The sequence below is a fragment of the Geotrypetes seraphini genome, chromosome 11 (assembly GCF_902459505.1).
Source record: "Geotrypetes seraphini chromosome 11, aGeoSer1.1, whole genome shotgun sequence".
NCBI classification, from domain to species: Eukaryota; Metazoa; Chordata; class Amphibia; order Gymnophiona; family Dermophiidae; genus Geotrypetes; species Geotrypetes seraphini.
Genome location: NC_047094.1, coordinates 8,655,340 through 8,670,574, shown reverse-complemented (window position 1 = coordinate 8,670,574; position 15,235 = coordinate 8,655,340). Strand labels below are relative to the sequence as shown.

Sequence of the window (15,235 nt, the reverse complement as noted above, 5' to 3'; positions counted from 1 at the left end):
CACAGTGGCATTGTAAGGGGGGGGGGGGTCAGACTGCCTCGGGCGCCTGCGCAGTGCCTCTCCTCCTCTCCCACGCACCTCTTGAAATTTTCGCTGGTGCGAACAGCATCTTCCACCTGCTGTTTATGTTGGCCTTGGCTCTCTTCTTACATCATTTCCGGGTCAGGGGACCAGGATGTGATGATAGAAGGGAGCTGGGACCAGTGCGAGCAGCAGGTGGAAGATGATGCTTATGCTGGCGAACATCTCAAGAGATACGTGGGGGTGGGGTGCTCAGATGATGAGGGAGTGCACGGCGCTGCAGGGAAGAGTAGGGAGCATACCACCCCGGGCACAAATCTCCCTCACTACGCCACTGGCTGGGCATTGGCAAATTAGGGAAGTCTCTACTTTTCAAAATTACTGATCTCTATCATATCTCCCTTCTCTTGCCTTTCCTCCAAAGTATATAGATTGAGATCTTTAAGTCTGTCCCTATATGACGAAGACCACTGACCATTTTAGTAGCCTGAACCAACTCCATCCTTTTTATATATTTTTGAAGATATGGCCTCCAGAATTGTACACAATATTCTAAATGAGGTCTCGCCAGAGTCTTATACAGGGATATCAATACCTCCTTTTTCCTACTAGCCATACCTCTTCCTATGGTAGGGGGAACAGATAACTTGACCCAACACAGCTGTGTTTCAGCAAAAAATTGCCTGCTTCAGGGGTCATATTTGCAAACTGAGAAAACAGCTACACAGAACCATGGATCTAACTTGTTAAAGGCTTATAAAATTTAATTGACTTTATAATTTCACCATTGCCTTTTCAGCCTATTTGGCCACTTTAAGATCATCCTGCACTATCACATCCTGCTCTTCTTTCATGCACAATGGTTCTTCACCTCCTAAACTGTACCGTTCCCTCAGGTTTTGATCTTGAGAACATAAGATCCATCCTGTTTCCAACAGTGTCCAACCCAGGTCCCAAGTACCTACCTAGATCCCAAGTAGCAAAATAGATCCCATGCTGCTTATCCTAGGAATAAGCAGTAGATTTCCCCAAGCCATCTCAATAATGGCCTATGGACTTCTCTTTTAGGGCATTTGGCTAGATGGGCCATTTGGCTTTTATCTGCCGTCATGTTTCTATGAAATAATGCAAACCTTTTTAAAACCCTGTTACGCTAACTGATTTCACCATGTTCTCTGGCAACAAATTCCAGAGTTCAATTACACATTGTGTGAAGAAATATTTTCTCCAGTTTGTTTTATATCTACTACTTAATAGCTTCATTGCATGTCCTCTAGTCTTAGTATTTTTAGAAAGAGTGAACAAGCGATTCACATCTATCCTTTCCACTCCACTCAGTATTTTATAGATCTCTATCATATCACCCTTGAGCTGTCTCTTCTCCAACATGAAGAGCCCTAGCCACTTTAGTCTCTCATAGGGAAGTTGATCCATCCATTTTATCAAGTTTGTCACCCTTCTCTGTACCTTTTCTAATTCCGCTATATCTTTTATGAGATACGGTGACTAGAATTGCACACAGTGCAGCCGTACCATAGAGCGATACAAGGGTATTATAACATTTTCATCTTTGTTTTCCATTCCTTTCCTGATCATTCCTAACATTCTATTTGCTTTCTTAGCAGCCAGTGCACATTGAGCTGAGGGTTTCAATGTATCCTCAACGATGACACCTAGATCCTTTTCTGGGCAGTGACTCCTATGGGTCTAGATGAGTGAATAAAAGAATTGAGCACCATAGGTCAACTCTTTTGGTTTTTCTTTGTTCTACCTTGAGGGGGTAGAATCTCCTGTTTTGGGTGTATTGTTATATGTACATACTGCCTTCTGTGAACTGTGGTTTCCAAACTGCTGTGTTCCATTAAACTAAAACAATGGTCTCAAACTCAAACCCTTTGAAAGGCCACATTTTGGATTTGTAGGAACTTGGGCTGCATAAAAAATAGTTAATGTCTTATTAAAGAAATGACAACTTTGCATGAGGTAAGTTCCTACAAATCCAAAATGTGGATGATCTGAAATTATCAGAAGCAATTAAGGAAAGATTTATAAACTATAGCAATAAAAGAAAAAACAGGTCTATTGACAATGAATATGACCAAAGAAAAATTGGCATGTAGGGGTATGAATCAGTACTAAACATCATACCCTCTGACGTGCACAGAATCCAGATTACAGATCAACACTGAAGTACAGTCCTACAGAGAAAAAAAACCCTAACATCTTTGAAGCAAAATTAAGACAGATATTCATATGAAAGAAGCATTTTCAGAACAGTGAAGGAAAAATCATTACCCTATATCAGGGATAGAAATATGAGTGTGTCAAGTAGAGTTGGAGTCAACCAAAACCATCAGCCAAAGGTAACCAAATCTTTTAAATTTTAGATTAATATGGCGAGGTAGAAGTCGCCAAGTATTCATATTTATGTGTTAACATAACATTGGCACACCAAAATGTAGTGTTAAGTAAATTAGCAGAGTTCCAATTAGATAAAATCATATGAATTGATAGGGCAATTACCGTAGTATATCTATTGTCAGTTCATCTGGAAGGACCAAAGATCTAAATATAATTATATCCATATAGAGTCCAAAAAGTCTGTATGATGGGACCATGAGAAGAACATATGTTTGAAGTCTGCAAGGTCTGAAAGACAATGCCAACATAAGTTAGAACCCAATAATCTAGCTCTATGCAATTTACTCGGGGTCCAGGAGGCCTTATGGATAAAAAAGAAAAAGAGATTGCATTAAATTAGTAGATAGGGTAGGTCTATAAGTTCTGGTAGAAAGATGAGACCAATGGGCATCTGTACCATTCCATAAGGATAACTCTGTCCAGATCAGTGTTAACTCTACCCATTCAGGGGTCCCCAAAGTCCCTCCTTGAGGGCCGAATCCAGTTGGGATTTCAGGATTTTCCCAATGACTATGCATTGAAAGCAGTGCATGCACATAGATCTCATGCATATTCATTGGGGAAATCCTGAAAACCCGACTGGATTGCGGCCCTCAAGGAGGGACTTTGGGACCCCTGGTCTAGATCAGGAGTGGGCAACTCCGGTCCTCGAGGGCCAGAAACCAGTCGGGTTTTCAGGATTTCCTCAATGAATATGCATTGAAAGCAGTGCATGCACATAGATCTCATGCATATTCATTGGCGAAATCCTGAAAACCCGACTGGATTGCGGCCCTCAAGGAGGGACTTTGAGACCCCTGGTCTAGATCAGGAGTGGGCAACTCCGGTCCTCGAGGGCCAGAAACCAGTCGGGTTTTCAGGATTTCCTCAATGAATATGCATTGAAAGCAGTGCATGCACATAGATCTCATGCATATTAATTGGCGAAATCCTGAAAACCCGACTGGATTGCGGCCCTCAAGGAGGGACTTTGAGACCCCTGGTCTAGATCAGGAGTGGGCAACTCCGGTCCTCGAGGGCCAGAAACCAGTCGGGTTTTCAGGATTTCCTCAATGAATATGCATTGAAAGCAGTGCATGCACATAGATCTCATGCATATTCATTGGCGAAATCCTGAAAACCCGACTGGATTGCGGCCCTCAAGGAGGGACTTTGGGGACCCCTGCATCAGATGATCCACCGCTGCTTAAACGCTCTTGACATCGCCGCACGTGCACAGCCAGCGAGCGCCCGGGACGCGACGCTTCACCTCCCCTCCTCGCGGTCAGTCAACGCCTGCGCAGACGCTCGAGACCCGTTCCTTCCCCCCTCCATTGTCCGGCCGAGTTGGAGGCGGCCGCCGATTGGCTGCCGCGGCCCGTCACTCAGCGCCGGAGCGCGTGAAGGGGGGGAGGCCCGCGGCGCCGTTGACGTCGTCGCTGCCGCGCTCCCCGCTCCCTCGGCCGACGCCGTTGTGCCGGCACCATGATGAAGTTTCGCTTCAGGCGGCAGGGCAACGACCCTCAGCGCGAGAAGGTGAAGCAGGAGCTGTTCGCCTTCAACAAGGTGAGTCTCGGGGGCGCCGCCTCGCGGCTCGCGCCCTTCCCGCCTCTTTGCCTTAGTTCGGGGCAGCGCGCGCCGCCCTCTCAACTTCTGCCTGCCGCGAGCCCGGCTGCCAGGGGCTCCCCTTCCCCCTGGTGAGGGGGGGTGGTGGAGGCAGCTGTTGCATTGTGACATGCACTCGTCCTTTTGTCTCTGGGACCCAGCAACAGTCGCAAGCGGCTGATGTGTGACGGTTTCCTCGGTTGTCCCTTCATTTGCAGAGGTTGCGCCGATTGGCAGAGCGAAAGTCTCGTTCACTCTTCATTTTGGGGGGGAGGGGGAGGGGTCCAAAGTGGGAAAGGCAGCATGGCATGACCCTTTCTGAAGCATGAGCTACGTCTGGTGGGGGGGGGGGGGTGGATGGAAAGGGATGCCTTAGCTCATACCCAACCCTAGCACAGATGAGACATTGAGCTGGATGTCTTGTCTTCCACATTCATTCTTCATTGGGGGAGGGGGGGGTCCAAAGTGGGAAAGGCAGCATGGCATGACCCTTTCTGAAGCATGAGCTACGTCTGGTGGGTGGGGGTGGTGGTGGAAAGAGATGCCTTAGTGCATCCCCAACCCTAGCACAGATGAGACATGGAGCTGGATGTCTTGTCTTCCACATTCATTCTTCATTGGGGGAGGGGGGGGAGTGGTCCAAAGTGGGAAAGGCAGCATGGCATGACCCTTTCTGAAGCATGAGCTGTGTCTAGTAGGCAACTGAACCCAAGCCAATGGCTTGGTTGGGGGGGGGGATGTGTGGAAAGGGAAGCCTTAGCTCATACCCAACCCTAGCACAGATGAGACATGGAACTGGATGTCTTGTCTTCCACATTCATTCTTCATTGGGGGAGGGGGGGAGTGGTCCAAAGTGGGAAAGGCAGCATGGCATGACCCTTTCTGAAGCATGAGCTGTGTCTAGTAGGCAACTGAACCCAAGCCAATGGCTTGGTTGGGGGGGGGGGATGTGTGGAAAGGGATGCCTTAGCTCATGCCCAACCCTAACACAGATGAGACATGGAGCTGGATGTCTTGTCTTCCACATTCATTCTTCATTGGGGGAGGGGGGGAGTGGTCCAAAGTGGGAAAGGCAGCATGGCATGACCCTTTCTGAAGCATGAGCTGTGTCTGGTAGGCAACTGAACCCAAGCCATTGGCTTGGTTGGGGGGGGGGGATGTGTGGAAAGGGATGCCTTAGCTCATGCCCAACCCTAACACAGATGAGACATGGAGCTGGATGTCTTGTCTTCCACGTTCATTCTTCATTTGAGGATGAGAGGGAGGGGGAGGATCCAAAGTGGGAAAGGCAGCATGGCATGACCCTTTCTGAAGCATTAGCTACGTCTGGTGGGGGGGGGGGGTGGATGGAAAGGGATGCCTTAGCTCATACCCAACCCTAGCACAGATTAGACATGGAACTGGATGTCTTGTCTTCAATGTTCACTCTTCATTGGGGGGGGGGCAGCTGACCCTTTCTGAAGCATGAGCTGCGTCTGGTAGGCAACTGAACCCAAGCCGTTGGCTTGGTTTGGGGGGGGGGGGGGGGGAAAGAGATGCCTTAGCGCATCCCCAACCGTAGCACAGATGAGACATGGAGCTGGATGTCTTGTTTTCCACTTTGGCCAACCTAGGAGTGAAATGGCTCTTAAAGGTCAGGGGGGAAGGGGGCAGCTAGGTGACTGGCTCGCCCCACGAGTAATGCTTTTAAAAAATGTGATGGTTCTTAATATATGGTTTACTGTAATCTCCTCTATGGTACAATTTTTCCATCTGTCCCGGGTAAGAATCTGTGTTGTATCTGGAAAATTCAGTGTTATGTTGGCAAAGGTTAATATTATAGAGATCAGTGGTAGATAGAAACTTGCATAAGTGGCTGGCATCTCGGTAGATTGTGGTGAGAATACAACTATTGCAAAACAGCCTTCATGCGCACGAGTTGAGTCTTTTTTTTTTTTCATTTGAAAGGAAGCTCTGCACTGAGAGGGCATAGGATGACGTTAAGAGGTGACAGGCTCAGGAGTAATCTAAGGAAATACTTTTTTACAGATACGGTGGTAGATGCGTGGAACAGTCTCCCAGAGGAAGTGGTGGAGATGGAGACTGTCTGGATTCAAGAAAGCCTGGGATAGGCTCGTGGGATCTCTCAGAGAGAGGAAGAGATAATGGTTACTGCGGATGGGCCATTTGGCCTTTATGTGCCATCATGGTAGACAAGGGGGTGGACATAAGACTATGTACACTGAAGGGAAATGGTACCTTGTGCATTATTTTATAGATGTATACTCCTGCTTTGGAAATTTAATTTGTTCTAGCGAATGATCACAACAGATCTCAACTAGGGGATTCATTTTAGGAGTCTCCTCTAATGTGGAGATCACATATTTTAAGCTGCTACTACTATTTATCACTTATAGAGTACTGACATTTATAGTTAGCTGGAAAACGGGCTATCCCTCTCATTTAGCAATAGTTTTCTATATAGGGCAGGGACCCTATACAAGCAGAGCAAAAGTAGAACCTGAAGTAGGCCGAGTGCCCAGTCTGATGTCCAGACAACTATCTTGGTGTACTGTTTGCTTCACCTGTCCGGTTAATAACATAACATAAAACACACTTGTATACCGCAAATACCATTAAGTTCTATGCGGTTCACAAAGACTAATAATACAAGTGAATAAACATCTAATATCTAACTTCCAAAAAATTCCCTAAAAAGATACATCTTTAAGGCACGTTGAAATTGTTGATACGAATATGGGAATGTGAATATGTGAGTTAAATCCCTAGTCCATGAGGCTGCCTGAAAAGATAACAATCGTTCCTGAAATTTCTTATATTTATAACCCTTTACAGAAGGGAATGAAAATTGAGATTTTCTAGAATGTTTAGAATTTGTACTGATAAAAGATTTCATGAGATACTCGGGAATTGAACCTGTTGGTGCCTTAAAACAAATACAGCCGAGCTTAAATTTAACCCAAGCCTCAACTGGAAGCCAGTGCAATCGGTGATAGAAATCAGTGACATCGTCATTCTTCTTTAAATTAAAAATCAATCTGACTGCTGCATTCTGAACATGCGCAGTCTTTGAAAATTCTTCCGAGTACCAGCAAGATGGACAATATTACAATAGCCCAACTGACTAAGGACCAATGATCTATCCAACAATCGAAAGGAGTTAATATCAAAATATGCTGTAATAGTTATTAGTTTCCCTTTTGAACCAACGAGTCATCCTGATTTTTCATAGTAAGGGTACGATCTAGAATTACACCAAGTATCTTTATGGTTGATACTGGATACAATGCAAAGAAATTTTTTTTTTTTCTGTATTAATTTTCAATTTAAATTCTGACATCCAAAATTCAATTATCTGTAGAATCTCAACCACAGTTTGATTGATTTGAGAGAAAGAGGCATGTACAGGAATTAAAATAGTGATGTCATCTGCATAGCTAAACAATTTAATTTTAAACATATTTTGAAGTTTATCCGCAATGGTATGGGTAACCAGGTAATGGTGCTGATCACTGCTGAAGCTCAATATTCATCACTGACCACCATCTGGTAACCAGTGCTCAATATTCTGGGGTTTTATTTATTTATTTTTTTTTATCATGGTGGCTGGCATTTAAAAAAATGAAGAAAACCCTTAACCTGGTATGGTTGACTGCTTGCTTGCTGGATTTTAGAGCGTGTTTGAATATGGCCCATATGAACACAGAGTATTTGATTGCAGTTCATAAGAGGTTTTTACATAAATTGATTTTCTTTTCAGGCTGCTAGTTGTTAACTCTGTCTTCTTCGTATTTGCAATTTTAGAAAATTAGTGAAAAGTCCTTTTTGTTAAATTTATGGGTAACTGAAGGTCTGGTAATTTTCTATTACTAGAATTTTGTCCTTCACAAATTTTGTAAATCACTTATTGTGCAGCCTCTTTACTCTCCTGGGCACTACAATGAACTGAAATGTATTTGCAGTTTATGGAAACACTTAAGATGGTGCTGGGGATACCCCTGGTCAAGATTTTAGTTGCTACAATGAATGCACATGAGTTATATACAGTGTTCACAACACTATATGCAGGTTTCTTGCTTACTGGGTCCATTGAAGGATCTAGTTGAATCTCTTTAAAATGGGATTGAATCGGTCCTTGCATTTATAGCACGTTGGTCTAAATCAGGCTGTTAGCTTTCTCTACTACGCTACACAAAACCTTTCCTGATTTGTTCAGCTCAAAAGACTAGTGTTCTTGGTGACTGTAAAAATTGTTGGTTACTATATATTTGTAGCTGTCCCTATAAGCTGCCCTGATTCAGAAAGGTGCCAAAGCAACATTCCCATTTGTCATTTGCAACTTTTCCAGTCTGGGTATGATTGTTTGTGTATGTGGTGGTGGGAGTGGGGGGGGGGTGACTACTTGTAGGAGAACCACACACTAAGGGAAGCAAATATCAATCCCATTTCTAATGCAATGGCTTCTCAGGAAAAACAAAAAAGTGACTATATCCCCCTTACTTAAAACTATATTACATGCAGCAATGAATTCCTGTTGAACAGTGCTCAGAAAATCTTCAATGTCGGACCAAATGCCGGGACCAAGCCCAAAGGTGTAAACCGTCTCTATCTCGGGTCTTAATCATCGCACTGAGCAATTCTTTTAATGAATGAATCAGGACTTGAAAAGAGCATGGAAACGTCAATAAACCTTATCTGAAGTAACTGGCGATTGTTGGAAAAAAGTGTGGGTCCTACTTGTAGTAGACATTTATTCCTGCTGACCATGAGGCAGTATAGGTAAGGATGCAAATAAGGATGTGGAAAATGCATCACCTAACTTGGAAAATCTGAGTTTTAACACTTTTCACTGATAAAACAACTACATAGGATCCAAGCTAACCCTGTACACCTCCACCTGCCTCCTCTGCTCTGAAACGGAGAAACGCTTATGCATCCCTCCAGGAAGGTCTCTCCTGTCAAACTGCCCACAAATGCTCCTACAGCCACTTTATCCTCCAACTCTGGAACTAGCTCCCCCCGCAAATCAGATTACAGAACTCATTGATGACTTTCTGGAAAATGGTGGAGACCCTTCTCTTCAATTAAAATTCAAACTGCAATTAACCCCCTATCCCCCCTTCCTTTCTGCACTCTCTTTCTTCTCCATTCGTCTTAACTTGTACTTAAGTTGCTGTATAGTCATAGTACTGTCCAAATGTATTCCACTGTGAATGTTGGCTTGTAACCCGTTCTGAGCTACTCGGAGGATGGGATAGAAATCAAATTAAATAAATAAATAAACATGAAACTTATTTACATTTAAGCCCGTTACATTAAAGGGTGCTAGAGTAATGTGTGTATCTGTCTTTCTTTCTCTCTCTCTCCTTGGCTGCTGTCTGTCTTTTCTTTTTGTCTCTCTCTTTCCTCAGCTGTCCACCACCACCCCTTCCCTGCTCCCCCTGTCCAGCAATAGCCCATCTCCCTTCCTTTTACCTCCCCCGTGTCCAGCAGCACCCCTTCCCTGTCCAGCAGTAGGCCTTCTCCCTTTTACCCCCCCCCCCCCGTCTAGCAGCACCTCTTACCTGATCACCCTGTCCAGCAGTAGGCCTTCTCCTTTCGTTGGTCCCCCTGTCCAGCATTCACTAGCCCAGGCAGCCTCTGGGCTTTTGCTAGGCCTGCTCACCTCGCATTATCAAAGTGGGCCGGCCTAGCAAATGCCCTGCGGCTGCTGCATTTGCTGGTCTGGGGGTGAGAAGAGGCGTCCCGGCAGTGCAGGAGTCAAACCGCCACCACCACTGAAGCTGCCCCATGCGCTGGAAATTGAAATCGGCATGGAGACAGATCTCACGGACGCACAGGGAACAGAAATCTCAGGGAACACACATTTTCTACTGCGCATGTGCAATAAGGGTTTTATTATAGAGGATAGCAAATGATTTTACAAGAGTGAAATATTGGCAAAAGGTAGAAATAGAATAACAGTCACTTATTTGGGTATGGTGGTGGTGGGGATTGAAAAAAGAAAAGGCACTTGAAATGCAAGAATAAGCACTCATCAAATATTGGGACGCAATATCTACCCTGAGACGCACAAAAAATAAGTGTTACCTGTCTGTACCCCAGTGGGAGTGATTAGAGCTTGGCGAGGCAAATCTCTTCTCCCAGAGATGAGTAGAACTGCAAACTGGTGTGTTCCAAGAATCGGGTGTGATGAATCGGATAAAGAAAGCTGAGTCTAATCTTTCGTTCTAACAGGTTCTTATCATTTCTGATAAGACCATATCCAAAGATAGGTTGATTAGCCAGAGTACCTTGATATTCTGATTAAAAAGATCACAGTAATAGCTCTGGTTGTTCTGGGAACTATTTCCAGAATCCTGGAGGAGGGGGTTGCAATTGACATGACCAGGAGTCTTTATCAGCTGGCCCTCATCTTGCAAGGATGCAAGCATGGAAAAAGTCTTTGTTTACACAGCTTTGTAGAGTTGGGGGTTTTTTTTTTTTTAATTTTTTTAAAATTGTAGCAAAGGTCTCTGTATTGTGAAGTACTGGGCACTGCTGGCATCATGACACACATGCTTTGACGGTCTCTGTAAGGCATTTGCTATTTGTGATGAGGAACTTGAACACCTTACAGTCCCTCCTTATAAATGTTACTTAAGGCTTATATTCCACAACTAGCATGACAGTTCTGCACGGATTATAAATTCTAACAGAAGCTGGCACAACAAAAATACCAGTAGTTATAGTATTATTAGATTGTTTACTTCCAAATATTGACAATTTATTTTCAGTAGCACATATTTACAAAATGGCCTTAAAGGCCTGGCAAAACAATTAGTAGCTTTAATTGTTCTTATAGTTAAGGGGTAACCAAGTTCCAAGCCAAAACAGCTTGATATGAGAAAGGAGTTCAGTGTCTTAGATATGATTGTTTCCAAATATAAAAAAATCAAGAATTGATTGCATTTATTATTCGAGTCGCCTTTACAAAGTGGCAATATCAGTTTGATCATATATGAAGGCGACGGTGAAAGCTCGAAGGATGCTAGGGTGCCTAGGGAGTGGTATGGCCAGTAGGAAAAAGGAGGTATTGATGCCCCTGCATAAGACTCTGCTGAGACCTCATTTAGAATATTGTGCACAATTCTGTAGACCACAACTTCAAAAAGGTATAAAAACAGGATAGAGTTTTTCCAGTGGATGGCTACTAAAACGGTCCTGGTGGTCTTCGTCATAAGGCGTATAGGGACAGACACAAACATCTCAATATATTACTCTTGATGGAATTCTGCACAAAAATTCAGAATTTAAACAATATTTTTGTTAATTATCCATATTCCATTTAAAATGCTTTTCTTCTACCTTCGTCTGGATGTCTTATTTTTACATCATGTTGGTTCCAGTTTCTTTTTTTGCTTTCCTGTCTGCTAATTCTCCTTCAAGTGGCTGCTGACCATTTGTCTTTTCTACTCTTTCCTGCCTAAATGTCAGGGATAATCTTGTTAAGCAGCAGGAAAGGACTGTGGTACCTCACTCCACCTGCCTCAAGACATATTGATCATTCCTTTTTAGTGCTTTACTTCGTTTTTTTTGTACTCCTCCTCCTTTTTCACTTTTCAGCTACTATCAATTTTCCATCTTTTCGCCATTCCCCCATTTCATTCCATTTTCGGCCCTTTCATCTTTAATATACCCCGATTTACCATATTTCTACCCTCTTGTTATATCTATCATCTCATCTGTTTCCTTGCCACCCTCATAGCCTGACATCTCCCCTCTTTCCTCCTGCACTCTCCCCCATAGTCCAGCATTTCTCCCACTCTTCCCTTACTCCCATTGCCAGACATCTCTCCATCACTCCATTCTGCTCCTGGATCCAACATTTCCCTCCTTCTCCCCCTTCACTTCCTGTGTCTCTCCCTCTCATCCACCCCCATGTCCAACACCTCTTTCCCTTCCTTGTGCCCTGGGTCAGACAACTATCCCCCCTCCATGCACTATTTCTCCCTTCCTCCCCTCACCATGCTAGCCTTCCTCTTCTCCCTCTGTGCCACCAACTTTCTTCCCTTTTAATCCCTTCCCTCCCTCTATGCCACCAACTTTCCACACTTTCTTGAATTCAGACAGTGTCTGCACCACCTCTTTTGGGAGACTATTCCATGCATATACCACCCTTTCTATAAAAAAAGTATTTCCTTAGATTACCCCTGAACCTATCACCTCTCAACTTCATCCTATGCCCTCTCATTCTGGAGCTTCATTTCAAATGAAAGGCTCGCCTCATGAGCATTTATGCCACATAGGTATTTAAATGTACCATATCTTCCCCTCCAACAGATGGTGCAGGTGGCTTGGTGCAGAAGTTTTTCTTGGCCTCGGTGTTGCTGGACTAATGATCTAGGTCTACAGCCTTACTATTTGAGGATTCAAGAAGCTTGTTAAAACCAGGGAGAGAGTTGCTGAAGGCCACCAAATACAAAATCAAAAAGAATGATTGCAAGGTCATGTGCTGTCAGCTGGCTTCCTCGTATCTATGCTGATGACATTCAACTTGTTGAGCCAGAGTAGCAAAAGGGGAAAAAGATATTAAGATGAGGAGCAAGGACTATGAGGGGGGAGGGAGGAGGGGGAGAGACGAAACCTTGAAAATAAGACAAAGTAATCCAGAACCTCACAAGATTGGTAACTGGCACACTCTGTTCTGTTGGCTATGTCAGTTTCAGTTTCATTTGCCTATGTTTTGTTTACTTATCAAAATCCTATAAATTTTAAGACGGGGAGCAAAAACTGAGCCCTGTGGTATGCCAAATTAAGATGAGAGGATATTAGACCACTTTTATTCAGAACAGTAAAAACAAAACCGATTTAAACAGTGTCTTGTAATTCACAAAGCTGGGACACAGTGATCAATGGTTGATCACATGCTGATTCAAGGTCTACACTACACCGTATTGGAACAACTTTTGATGGCAACAGTGCTGTAGCACGCTCAAGTCTCTGCTCTTACCTTTTTTTACCTTGTCGCTCCTTATGACTCCTAAATGATGTGGCAGGATTTGGGTTTATCCTTCTGACGATTCTGGGCAGCAGAGCTCTCCCCTCAATCAAGTGTTTTTGCTTGGAGGGGGAGGTTTCTCCAACCTGCCTGCTCATTCCTCCCCCATAAGTTCTCCTTGGGTTTCTGCCAGTAATGACCTGCAGAATCAGGAAGCAGTTTATAAATCTCTCCCCTGCCCCCTGACTTGCTTGTCTGCTGATGAGTCAAGAGGAAACTCGCAAGTTGATTTGGATAGGGATTATACTGTAGGAATGGTCCAGCTTGCACTGTTGGGAGGTGAGAGATGCCTGCAGGAATAGGGAAGACCTCATGGGCCTTTAGGTCGTTCTCTGTCCTTGTCTAGCACACTGGAGATGCTTACTTAGACCAGACATCCTGTTTGTCTTGTGTGTTTTTAGATTATAAACTCTTTTGAGCAGGGACTGTCATTCGTGACTCTGTACAGCGCTGTGTATGTCTGGTAGCGCTTTAGAAATAATAGTAGTAACAATAGGCATTTCAGAAGCAGTTGCATAAAGGGAGGTCTCGTACAAAAACTGGAAGATATAGCAAAAAATGATTTGTGCTTATCTCTGGGTGGCATTTTCTATAAGCACTTGAGTACTAAAACCAGGCTTGGTTCTTGATTTAAACTAAAGTGTTTTTGTAGGAGGTGATGCTTTGTACAGAAGTGGCTTTGATGTGGAATGTGTGGGGTGCCTTCCTGCCTGTACTTGTGTATACTTTTTTTTTTTCTTTTCCATTTTCTCCTCCTGTCCTCTGATACTCTAAAACTTTTGTACATCACAAAAGGCAGTACATTAAATTCAATAAGCACTTTATTTGAACATTCAGGAAATGTAATGCATGGGCAGTTGTGGTCTTGGATAAACTGTTCAAATACCTTAATTTGTTTCCAGTTTGGTTCTGTACGGTAATGTTAAATAGTTTTTATCAGATTAGTTGAGGGAAGAAGAGGGCAGAGGCAAGAGGCAAACACTCCTCACATGTCATACCTACATTAAGGCACATCATCCCCCCATCATTTAGAACACTAGATGGACTGGGGAGCTTCAGGAAGGCCATGAAAACCTTCCTCTTTACAAACCCAGCGCTTTAATGACCTGTGCTCAGAAACTTAGCAACCTCCACTACCTGACCTACTAAACACAAATGCCATTCCTAGTATAACATTACTGCCCTACTGTCACTCGGATGCTGCATAGTGAATTATATTATATTTTGTCATGTCTATATTGTCAACTATGTCTTGGCCCATATTGTGAATGTGCTCTTGTATCCCGTTCTGGGATCCTTTGGGAGGATGGGCTAAATGAATGCCACTAAAGCTGAGCCAAATGGAGGATGACAGGCCAGGTAACTGCTGAACAGAACACCAGTATGGTAAAGATAGACACACAGAAACATGATGGCAGATACGAGCACTGGCCGCCGTACATGAAGAAAGACATGGTACTACTCGAAAAGGTCCAGAGAAGAGCGACTAAAATGATAAAAGGGCTGGAGGAGTTGCCATACAGTGAGAGATTGGAGAAACTGGGCCTGTTCTTCCTTGAAAAGAGGGGACATGTTTGAAACGTCCAAGATACTGAAGGGAATAGACTTGGTAGGTAAAGATTGTTCACCCTCTCCAAGGTAGGGAGAACGAGAGGGCACTCCCTAAAGCTGAAAGGGGATAGATTCCATACAAACGTAAGGAAGTTCTTTACCCAGAGAGTGGTAGAATACTGGAACGCTCTTCTGGAGTCTGTTATAGGGGAAAACACCCTCCAGGGATTCAAGACAAAGTTCCAGCTAAATTGGAACGTACGCAAGTGAGGCTGGACTCATTTAGAGCACTGGTCTTTGACCTGGGGGCCGCTGCGTGAGCGGACTGCTGGGCAAGATGAACCACTGGTCTGACCCAGCAGTGGCAATTCTTATGGCCCATCCACAGAATCCACTATCTCCTCTTCCTATAGGCTAAGGCTCTTTGCACCTGCATTGTGAGGACACAAAGCTGTATGATTATAGAAACATGATGGCAGATAAAGGCCAAATGGCCCATCTAGTCTGCCCATCCGCAGTAACCAGCTTTATTGGAAAATTTAGATTCATGAGATGTGGTGGGGGGGGGGTTGTTGGTTTTTTTTGGTTTTTTTTTGTAAATCTTTGTGAAAACCTGAC

General features: G+C 44.0%; 1 protein-coding gene across 3 annotated transcripts in view; it reads left to right on the top strand.

Annotated features, from left to right (window-relative positions):
• Positions 1–3,722: 3,722 nt before the first annotated feature.
• LLGL1 (LLGL scribble cell polarity complex component 1) overlaps positions 3,723–15,235 on the top strand; it is a 110,090-nt gene continuing 98,577 nt past the window's right edge. Inside the window, exon 1 of one of the 3 annotated variants that reach the window (XM_033914126.1) lies at positions 3,723–3,987. In XM_033914126.1, coding sequence (XP_033770017.1) covers positions 3,907–3,987 — 81 coding nt within the window. In that variant the 5' untranslated portion in view covers positions 3,723–3,906. The remainder of the gene's footprint in view (positions 3,988–15,235) is intronic. The other 2 variants (XM_033914127.1, XM_033914125.1) reach the window with 2 other exon arrangements.